The sequence below is a fragment of the Anomaloglossus baeobatrachus genome, chromosome 3 (assembly GCF_048569485.1).
Source record: "Anomaloglossus baeobatrachus isolate aAnoBae1 chromosome 3, aAnoBae1.hap1, whole genome shotgun sequence".
In the NCBI taxonomy this organism is placed as follows: Eukaryota; Metazoa; Chordata; class Amphibia; order Anura; family Aromobatidae; genus Anomaloglossus; species Anomaloglossus baeobatrachus.
This window is the reverse complement of record NC_134355.1, coordinates 384240706-384252311: the sequence shown is the minus strand read 5'-3', so window position 1 is coordinate 384252311 and position 11606 is coordinate 384240706. Positions and strand designations below refer to the sequence as shown.

The 11606-nt window shown below is 47.2% G+C and overlaps 1 protein-coding gene across 1 annotated transcript; it reads right to left on the bottom strand.

The window, feature by feature from the left end:
• Window positions 1–691: 691 nt before the first annotated feature.
• Window positions 692–10503, bottom strand: COX7A2 (cytochrome c oxidase subunit 7A2). Its single transcript, XM_075338434.1, has 4 exons — window positions 10394–10503; window positions 5368–5457; window positions 2786–2870; window positions 692–904 (listed from the first exon to the last, which is right to left on the bottom strand). The coding sequence occupies exons 1-4, from the start codon at window positions 10409–10411 to the stop codon at window positions 846–848; spliced, it is 252 nt and encodes an 83-aa protein (XP_075194549.1). The 5' UTR covers window positions 10412–10503; the 3' UTR covers window positions 692–845.
• Between the last annotated feature and the right edge of the window lie 1103 nt (window positions 10504–11606).

Sequence of the window (11606 nt, the reverse complement as noted above, 5' to 3'; positions counted from 1 at the left end):
TTGTACTAGAAGCAAAAAAAAAAAAAAAAAAAGATTTAATTATCTGAACAAAAAACGTTACATGTGACTATAGACTGAGAAAAAGTATTCCCTACTAGAAAGGAGGAATGTTTGCAAAATATAGGTCAAGGTCCATCAGAGAAAGGTCTGGTGTGGCACACACAGATTGGCCAATTTAAATGCTTTCATTTTGTAGTTCTATTCTATAAAGCAGTAATTCCCTTTACAGTTCACCTATTCAATGTTTGCACACATCTTAGCACATACAGCATGCACTCTGGTGTGCAGCTATATGGAGCAGTCTAAAATGGAGCTCCCTCCATACAAGACAGGTACTGCTAGTCTGGTTCACTCCAGTAACCCATTAGATGCCATGCGCAAACACAGAAATTAAGAGTGTGGAAGGGGTGCTTATCTGCGATCACCAATACCTGATGAAAGCTCACAAATCTGCTATGTTGGCACATCTTAAAAGCGCTAGTTTTACAATAGACTGCAACACTAATGCATTCCTGAGTATTGTACAAGTGATCAAACAAGTCGGGCCATTTTAGACTTGACTAGAAGATGGAGAACTTCTTTAACTTTAGGGTTCTTCTACTTAAAGAATCCAGTGCAGAGACTAAACTTGTTCACCTGATTTTACGCCCCCAAACTTGTCTTTGAAGCAGAAAATACATGAAACCGTGAATAGTAATGCAAAACTGCTTTAATAATAGCAGCTTGTACAGTACATTTTAATAAATATTGTTCCCATCATTAATAAGGTCATTATGACAAGGAAGAGAGCAATCCCTGATGCATCACATAGAACTAGACAGATTTGGAAATGATAGAAGCTGGAATTAATTCTGCTTTTTAGGAAATGAAGCCATGACGATCTCATACAAAGCATAAGCAGCTCCTGGAGAGAAGAAGAAAAAGAAAAAAAAAAAAAATCAGTTAATATCTTTCACAACAAATTACCAGTCAGTAATCTATAGCAGTCTGGACAGCATCACTTATGTGTTTATGTTACCCAGAAACAATAGGACCCATATGCCGGAAGGATAACCGATCGGATGTTGTCAATTATGTAAGAATGAACGTTCTTATACTTCATCTCCACCTTGTGATTATCTCAGGGATAGGGATTGTAAGATTTCCCACAGTAGCTGCAGAGGCCAGTGAGGACTGGAGGTCATGTTTTCTCCCCTGTGTGTTGCTACCTGCTTGTGATTGGTCAACCTCATGTAGGGGAAGAAGTACACGCCCCCATGAGACAAAACATCCAGTGTAACTCTACATAAATTATACTCAAAATGTTACAAGGTCATATCTCCACAATGGAAAGGAGAAAATAGAAACAAAATACACACGTTTTACTCAGTTCAGACACTATTCCACGATGCAGACTGTTTAACATGCTCAAACGGGTGAAAGGTTCTTTTTAAATAAATTGGGGCATTCATTTTTTCTCATCTTGCAAAATTGGACTCCCTGGTATATGCTGGATGATAAATTTGACAACAGTTTAGACCCCCTTGTCCAACTTTAGAGGGGCAGTTCATTTTCTAGCTTTTTTGTGGCAAACTTTTGTCACATAGTGGAGAATTTTTTTTTGCGGTACTTTTGAATCACACAATTCTGCCACAGTGTACTGGAAAGTGAGGAAGAGGGGGAAGGTTTTATAAAAAAAAAAAAAAAAAAAAAAAAAAAAAGGCTTTTGTGTGTTTTTTTTTTTTTTAAATGATACCTTTTTGAGGTAGACCTGTTTTGATCGATTTGATTTCAATGCTGAGGGCGCCCCTCCCCACACGTAGTTGTGGAGTTTTCATATTTTCTCTCATTACACCGTTAACCGATCAGATTACTTTTATATTTTGATGATGTATTACACATTTCTGAAAGTGGAGATGGGAAATAATTTTCCATTTTTAATGGGGGGAAAAAAAAAAAAAGTGATTTGAACTTGTGTTTTTGCCACTATATTTAATACTTGAGCACAGGCGATCGGCCAATCGCAGCTTCATTAGAGCAGTGCATCAGAACTGCTGCGTTTGATCACAGCCTCATGTTCACAGGAGGATCGTGATGGCAGGTGTCTTCACAGACCCCCGGCTGACAGACCATTGGTACCCCGCGATCATGTGACAAGGCTGCCAATGGCTTGGAACACTTACGCTCTTACAGTCTGTGCATGATAAATGCTGCTGACAGTGACATTTAACTGGTTAAAAAGGCACAGGTGGATCTCTGATTAACCCATGGCGTTTAGAGGCACTTGATTGCTTATTAAATCAGCCAAATGTGAGGAAAGATGCAGGCTCAGAATGTGAGTCCGCATCAAAGGCAGGGACACTGCAGATTATGTAACGATCAGTTGATATTTGTTTTATACATGGTGTGATATTTAACATGTAAAACCTATATACATTTTTAAATAGTGAAAGACTACTAAACCTAATTTTCGGTTCACATTTCCTGTTCTATTCAGCACCCACATTAACAGGTGGCAACAAACTGACCAGAAGAGTGAATACTTTCAGCCATGGCCATCAATAATTTATTTTATACACAAGATTTTAAAAAAAATCCAAGTAATCTAATCCAACATTCCCCTTAATAAACGTGGCACACGGCATGTATACCAGAACTTGCTTTTCAATAATCTGTGAAATGTGCTTTTAGTATATGTGGGGCGGGCTAAGCTCCCAAGCCTGCCCCATACATGGCGGTCATAAAATCAGATGGAGACATTTGTGTCAAAGGTTACTACCACTACTTACATAATAATGTCACTTACCAAAGATTGTGATCCCCATGGTCAGCCTGTACAACAAGAGATCTCCGGTCCCTGCCTTAAGATGAACTGGAAGGCCATTATCCGCCTGCAAGAGAAAGCATTGAGTCTGTAGTCCTGGCTGTCATTACTAACTTTATCTATACATGAAAATACTATGTGAAACCTAAATATATTACCTATTAACTCGCCTCACCCCAATAGATCTTTACAATGGGAAACCGATGGATCATCATCCGTACCACACAGTATTGGACAACCAAGCTTCAAGACTACTAGGCATATACCATGCATGGTGCTTGGGTTAGAATAGGGGGGTGGGGGGGGGTAATGAATGCTAAAGTGGTAGAGGTATATAAGGAAAGCATTAGATACTGTCCCCAACAGTGACACAAAGTAACAATACAGTGTACTTTGGTTGTCTTGTGCCAAAGTTCGTAAAGAACACAAGTCCATTTAATGTGGAATCAGTTATGTGGAATACCTTTTATTTATGCCACTTTAACTCCATACATGATTTAGCCGGCTGTACACTTCAGTAGAAGTTGTTCCATTTTCCGCTCTATAAAGGATGCCTATTGCAGATTTTATATCATCCAGGACAGATTTTCTGTGCTCTTAGTGGTCACAAAAGTGTGGTCAAACAGGGACAGCATCACATATGTGGTACAGAGACAGCGCAACCTGTGAAAATACAGGCGCTCGGCCTATACCAGAGACAGACCTGCTAAATTTAGACCTGGCGGTCTGGGCGCACCTTCAAGGGCATATTTTACGTGCACACCTGAAAGGTGGCGGAAGTGACCAGAAGTTATTACTCACTGATCCGCATGTGTCCCAGCTGTCAAGTGTCAACATCTCTCTTGATTTCATGTTTCCTATTTACTATTTGTTTTTGTGTTTGCCTTCACTTGCTGTGTTATGTTATTTTCAGCCCAGGTTAAGTGTATGTGTATCTTGCACACCAATGCCTGATGTGGTCTCTTGCAAATTCCTCAATTATTCAACAAAGTAAATTGTTGCCTACATCCCAGCAGACACTTCTGAAATATTCAGCTGTGGCTTAGGGAGAGCATGTGATGTGTGCCATATATTTCTAAGGCTGCTTTCACACCTCCGGTTTTAGCAGGGCCGGCCAATCCGGCTCTAAAACCTATGCAACAGATGTGGCGACAATACCGCATCCTTTGCATAAGTTTTTGACATGCGGCAGGCTACTGAGCATGCGCAGTGGGAAAAAAAAAATATCGCATGCAGCGGCCAGATGCAGTGTTTGCCGCATGCGGCGTCCATAGGCATGCATTACAAATCGTTCCGCATCGGCTGGATGCGGCGCAATGCGTTTTTTTTGTGATAGACAAAAAACGTGCCAGGCAACGTTCCAGCCGGCCGCTGCATCGGCTAAATCTGCCGCATGCGGCAAAAACCGGACCGAACGCAAGCCCATGCGGCACAATACGGCACTAATGTAAGTCTATGCAAAAAAACCGCAACTGGCGGCAAAAAAAACCAGTTGCGGTTTTTCTGCAAAGCGCCGGATTGTGCCGCACAAGAAAATCCGGATATGTGAAAGCAGCCTAAGAGTGACATTCTCAAAGTGTCTCGCCCATTAAACATGGCTTGTGGACAGGAGGCAGGTAAGGCATAGAAGATATTGAAACAAACATGCGTCTTGTTCATTTGTACTACACCATTATTCCTATTTCTCGGAATCATATGTGTTACCTTCTGCTTCCCTTCACATCTACTGTCCTTTACACATTCTGTGCACTCTCTACACATCAGCCGGTTTCTTCTCCCCTCTACTATATACATGACTGAGGTTCTACTGACATTTCTCAATCACTCCAAACCATCCACTATCATTATACAGCATGCAAAACACTCACAAATCACTGAACCACCTGATCCCTTTTCTAAATCTCCTTCCCCTAGTCACTGATTACCTCTTTCCATAACCCTCCTTCCACTAGTATCTACAATGCTCATCCTGCAGCATATACAAACCCTACCAAGCTTATAAACATTCAGTGGAGCCCTCTCCGGTCTCTTAGTTCTGCCCTTTTGAACTCACGGTCATCATGTAACAAACTCCTCTATATTCAAGATTTCCTCCTTTCCAAATCCTTTGACCTTCTGTCCCTCACTGACATATGGCTCCAGCAGACTAACACCACTGGCACTGCTGTACTTGTGTATGATGGACTACAATTCTCACATACCCCAGACCGGAGAACCGACAAAGTGAAGGTGTTGGTCTGCTGCTTTCATCACAATAAGCTTTCCAGGTTTTGCCCCCCGATACCCTCACTTATATATCTTTAACCATAACACTGCCAGTTACGTGATTCAATGTGTCGCTGCACTGTTTTCTTCCAGTAAATTTCTAGCCAACATGTTTCTACCAGGCTCTGGATTCTGATCATTACCAACTTTTCACATGCTTTACTGAGGGGTGTGGTGACAAGTCACCCAAATCCTGAGCACAGTAGAGGGTCAGACCAAACAGAAAAATCACAGTAGAGAGGAAGAAAAAACAGTGGAGACATTAATTATGGAACTGGTATCTGATATGCGGTCATTACCTGGAATAGCTTCTGCTTCTCTGGAACCTTGTTGGGCAGTGACCTCCGGCTGGAGCTGCTGATGGTCCGCTGGGAAATCTGACGGAGGGACTGAAACAAGAGACTGCAAGTCAAACAGTGCCTTCATTATAAGGAAATCTAATATATAAAGGGGTGTGTGTGTGGTGTGTCTCCGCTAAAGGAGAGAGAGGCAGACCGGGGAGAGAGAGGCAGACCGGGGAGAGAGAGGCAGACCGGGGAGAGAGAGGCAGACCGGGGAGAGAGAGGCAGACCGGGGAGAGAGAGGCAGACCGGGGAGAGAGAGGCAGACCGGGGAGAGAGAGGCAGACCGGGGAGAGAGAGGCAGACCGGGGAGAGAGAGGCAGACCGGGGAGAGAGAGGCAGACCGGGGAGAGAGAGGCAGACCGGGGAGAGAGAGGCAGACCGGGGAGAGAGAGGCAGACCGGGGAGAGAGAGGCAGACCGGGGAGAGAGAGGCAGACCGGGGAGAGAGAGGCAGACCGGGGAGAGAGAGGCAGACCGGGGAGAGAGAGGCAGACCGGGGAGAGAGAGGCAGACCGGGGAGAGAGAGGCAGACCGGGGAGAGAGAGGCAGACCGGGGAGAGAGAGGCAGACCGGGGAGAGAGAGGCAGACCGGGGAGAGAGAGGCAGACCGGGGAGAGAGAGGCAGACCGGGGAGAGAGAGGCAGACCGGGGAGAGAGAGGCAGACCGGGGAAACTCTTCTCTGTGACAAGTGCGTGTCTAGAAGTGAAGCAGTCAGACCCACAATGAATGTGTGCTATATCCTCACTGAATCACAACGGATAAGCACTGACCGAACACAGCCACCCCGTCCCCAGCTTTCTGCCCATCAATACATCCCACGTGGGATTTCTCTTACTCTACAGATGTGGATGCTATACCAGAGCAGTCACCTCTGCCTAGCATTGACTGTGGAAAGTCACATCATCCAATGGTCTCTCCTTTGTAATGACATCCAGATGCCGGACTATACCCCTGATTAGCAGGTTGCTGGTAATATGCCCAGCAACCTTTAATGGGCACCTACTTTTGGTGCAATTTTCTTCTGAAAGTTCTTATTTCTAGTGACAAATAAGAGGTGGACTACTAAATCTGCGTAACTGGCTACTAGTCTTTCAAATGTTAAGGTCAATCATATCTGACAGTTCATGCTTCACTATCCCAGTCCCCAGCAGTAAGCTCGACATTACAGAGGGTTACTACAGGGAAACCCAGGAGCAGTGACGGAGGTTTATCAGCCACTGTTCGCTTCTTGACATAACTGCGTCCAACAAGACAGCGATTCCCCATGTAGGTGCGGCACCTGGTGACTGATTTACCAGGACTTCTGCATACAAACACCGAGCCGGTCTACAGGAGAAGACCGCTCCAACAGGAAGACATTTACTATAGTGTCTGGACCAACACTGATGCACTTTGTGACATTTCATCAAGAAATTTGCTCAAATATTGATGAAGAATGTTTCATTACTCCAGATTTTAGGATCTGTGCTGAAATCTAAAAATAACGAGCCATACAGTATGACATTCATGATTGCATTTCTATGTTGAAATCCACCCAAAAAAAAAAAAAGTTTCCGATCTTTACCAGGACATATGGGTCTTCTAGGAGTAAAACAAAGCCCTACATTAATGTGGGTCACATTTGGGAAGTGTAGCAATTAGGACACAAATGGTCTGAAGCCCAAACCTGTCCGGATGTAATATGCATCAAATTACTCCGCGCCCTCCCTGATGTCCAGCTCCTCTCGCCCAGGTGACTGCGCAGCTGACTCCTCGAATGTCAGTTATGTGTGAACTAAAATCACCCCTACGATGACAGAGAACGAAGTGCCATAGAGTCCGCGTTGGCCCCACTGCCAACTCCTGCATGGACCCACTGTGATCCAGGCGATTGGCCAAGCAGTCATCTCTACAATGAGAGAACTAGGCTCCATAGACCCAGTGTCAACACCACTGCCAACTCCTTCATGGACCTAGTGTGCTCCGGGTAGTCACCCCTACAATGAGTGAAATGAAACTCCATAGACTTAGTGTCAGCGCTACTGCCGGCCCTTGCATAGACCCACTGTGATCCGAGCCATCACCTGTACAATGAGAATGAAGCTCCATAGAACCAGTGTCAGCGTCACTGCCGGCTCCTGCATGGACCCACTGTGATCCAAGCCATCACCTGTACAATGAGAGAATGAAGCTCCATAGAACTAGTGTCAGCACCACTGCCAGCTCCTGCATGGACCCACTGATCTGGGCAGCCGGCCGTGCAGTCATCTGTACAATGAGTGAAAACGAAGCTCCACAGGCCCAGCATGAGCCCCAGTGCCAGCTTCTGCACGGACCCACTGTGCGCAAAGCAGTCGGCCGCGCAGTCACCTGTACAATGACTGAGGACAAAACTACATGTTCACAGTGTCCGTGCCACTGCCGGCTCCTGCATGGACCCAGTGTGATTCGGGCAGTAGGCCATGTAGTCACCTCTACAACAGGTCAAAACAAAGCTCCATCGAGCCAGCGTCACTGCTGGCTCCTTCATGGACCTTGTGTGATCCAGGCAGTCACCTGTACAATGAGAGAACAAAGCTCCATAGAGTCAGCGGCACTGCCATCTCCTGCATGGACCCAGTGTGATCTGGGTAGTCACCTCTACTAGTCAGAACGAAGTTCCATAGTCAGCGGCACTGCCATCTCCTGCATGGACCCAGTGTGATCTGGGTAGTCACCTCTACTAGTCAGAACTGTTCCATAGTCAGCGGCACTGCCATCTCCTGCATGGACCCAGTGTGATCTGGGCAGTTGGCTGTGCTATCACCTGAGCGGTGCTGGACAGCGGAGGGCAATCACCCATGCACTGCTGCAGATTACATACATTCAGGGGATATGATCTCTTAGGCTAAGTTCACACATCCTGTGTTTTGCATCAGTCACAATCCGTCGCCTTGGGGAATTACGGTAAGGCTAAGTTCACATTTCCGTTGTTTTGTATCAGTCAAATGCGTCGCTTGACGCATGTGACTGATGCGCTGTTCAACGCTGTACAACGGATGACAAAGAACAGAATTCTTTGTCGGATTCCGTTGTGTGCGGGGGGCGGAGTTCGGGGGCAGAGCCGAGCGGGGGGCGGGGCCAGGCGCTGAGGATGTCAGTGGAAGTGCTGCGGTCTGCATGGCTGGGGACAGGTGAGTGTATCTGTGAGTGAGTGAGTGTGTGTATGTGCATGTATGTATGTATGTATGTGTGTGCACATGCAAAGTGCGGGAGGGGGCGGAGCCGAGCGGGGGGCGGGGCCAGGCGCTGAGGATGTCAGTGGAAGTGCTGCGGTCTGCATGGCTGGGGACAGGTGAGTGTATCTGTGAGTGAGTGTGTGTATGTGCATGTATGTATGTATGTATGTGTGTGCACATGCAAAGTGCGGGAGGGGGCGGAGCTGAGCGGGGGGCAGGGCCAGACGAGGGTGTCAGTGGCAGTGCTTGTCTGCATGGCTGGGGACAGGTGTGTGTGTGTGTGTGTGTGTGTACATACATGTGCGGAGTGCGGGAGGGGGCGGGGCCGAGCGGGGAAGTGTCGGCCTCCCTGCACACGTAACCAGCCTAAATATCGGGTAACAGCAAAGCACCCGATGTTTACCTTGGTTACCCGATATTTACCTTGGTTACGGGCCTACACCGCTTAGCGCTGGCTCCTTGCACCGTAACCAGGGTAAATATCGGGTAACCAACCAAAGCTGGTGACGTGTGCAGGGAGCCAGAGAGCATGCGCAGCGAAATCCGACGGATCTCGCTGCTCAAAAAACGTTACATGCTGCGTTCCTCCCGCCCGGCGGTCAGTCGTTCCACGACTGATCAGTCGGGCGGAGGGTGCAACGCAGCATCATCAGTCACAATCCGCTGCTCATACAAGTCTATGGGAGCAGCGGAATCCGCTAAACGGATTCCGCTGTTTACAAGAGCAGCGGATTGTGACTGATAGATTTTAGCGGAAATGTGAACTTAGCCTAACCTGCAAAATATTTTGCAGGAATCCTGTATTTCCCCATAGACTTCTATTAGCGACGGATTGCGACTGATGACCCTGCGTTGCATCCGCTGCGTCGCGGTCCGTCGTTTTTGACTGACCGCCGAGCGGGGAGCAACGCAGAATGTAACGTTTTTCGGGCCGTCAAAATTAACGCGCCGCGCAGGAATCCGTCGCCATCCGTCAAGCTTGTAATGCATGTCTATGGTGCTGGATTCCGTCGTAATCCGTCTTACAACGGAATCCAGCGCAGGATTCCGTCATGCTCTACTGAGCATGCCCAGCATGCTTGGCACGCCCACTGGGCTGTCCCAAACAGACGGATCATGACTGATCCGTCAAAAAACGGACGCACAGCGGATGTAACGGACGCAACTGATCCGTTTTTTCACAGGATTCCTGTGAAAGGAATCCTGTGAAAAACACATCAGTTGCATCAGTTGACATCTTGAAAATGACTGATCCGTTGCTGACGGACCTGACGGATTGAAAACACAGGATGTGTGAACTTAGCCTTACTGGGAGAGCTTCTTTAAAAAAAAGCTGCGCTGTCATAACTTGTGCCAAAGTCAGGCTTTAAAGCCTGCAATAGAGATCTCTGGTGTCACAAAATCTGACAGTAAAGGGTCCTGCTCCTCCATGTACAGTCCCGCCAGCACAGGAGTCTACATGCAGGACATAGGGGGCTGTCACCTCCCAGGGTACAAGGCTCAGACCAGCCCCTCCTGGGCACTATGCACTGCTAGCTGCAGAGAATGGAGGAGTATACTGGAAGGAGGATTCAATATGGACGGCGAGCGCCGTAACACACAGGAGCGCACAGCCGCAGCACGGGCAGGTCACGTGCTCCCGAATATATACATCACATGTACTCTGCGGACAGGGGACCACCGGGGACAGTGTGCCCAGCGCGCTGCAGCGTACATCTCCCGTGTGCTGCACACCGAGCACTCACCACACGGAACATGGCCGATAGCAGACTGCGGGCCCCTACCTGGAGGTGACGGAACATGGTGCCACTTCTCTCACTCTCCCCTGTAAGAATCCTCTAAATGCACAAGGACACCGGATAACCGGAAAAGGAAATAATCCGGAAATTGCGTCACTAAATCGCGGGGCGGGGTTATAAGTAATTGCTTGTGATTGGACACTCCATCTGCAGACGTCATTTTCTCTTGCAGTACGTGCATAGCGTCTAATTATGCAGACCACGCCCTCTGCACTTCTGCACGTTCTCACTCCATTCACCAATTGCCGGAAAGTGAGGAGTGAGCAGTAAATAACCGCTAACACTGCTGGGAGGAGGGCAGCACGGGGGTGTAGTGTCCGGTGGAAGGGGTCAGTGATCCCTCCGCCATTGTGTGCTCGCTGCCCTCCACTGTGAGAATTGTGCAGAATGGAGGGGTTCTCTGGGGAAAACACCGCTCTGTATTAGACTTACCTCTATCGCCTAATGTATTACACAGCGCTTTACAATTCAGAGGGGACTTATACAGACAATATGGGACATTACACAGTAACACAATGCTACAGCTGCCAAGAGGCGTGAGGGCCCTGCTTACAAGTGGGGATAGATTAATGACGCGAGGTGACACGCCAGTCTAAAGGAAAGTGATTTTAGGGCATGTGGATCCTGGGAATTAACCCGATTGTCTGGGGTAGCGCATTCCAAAAAACTGGTACAGCACGAGAGAAGTCCTGGAGGGAGACAGGAGTTTGAGGTTCAGATTATAGAAGATTAAAGGGTTGTTCTGGCTTCTAAAAAAAACATCCTTTCTTTTTTTAATTTGCTTTATTATACATTACACTACACCAGTCCTGGGCAATGTGTGAAGCGAGACGGCTGAAGGGCAGAAAAGTGGCCCACGGGCTGCACCATGCCCATCCGCATCCCAATATCACCGCTATCTGCACCCTCAGGATGCCGATAACTGAATATATTGGTGGAGTAATGGCTCCTTCTTGCACCAATCAGCATGTGTGACTAATATAGCATCATCATCACATGTGTTATGTAGAGTCACTGCATCAGAGACAGGAGCAGAGCGCCGGGGACTGGGAGCGAGGCAAGTATGTGTCCTATAGCTCCAAAAAGAAGTCAAATCTTTGTACATCCACAATAGGAAGGATAAAAAAAAGTGAATAATTTATTAGCACATGATAAAAATTATAAATGTCAACCTTACGCATTTCTGGCGTACTACATC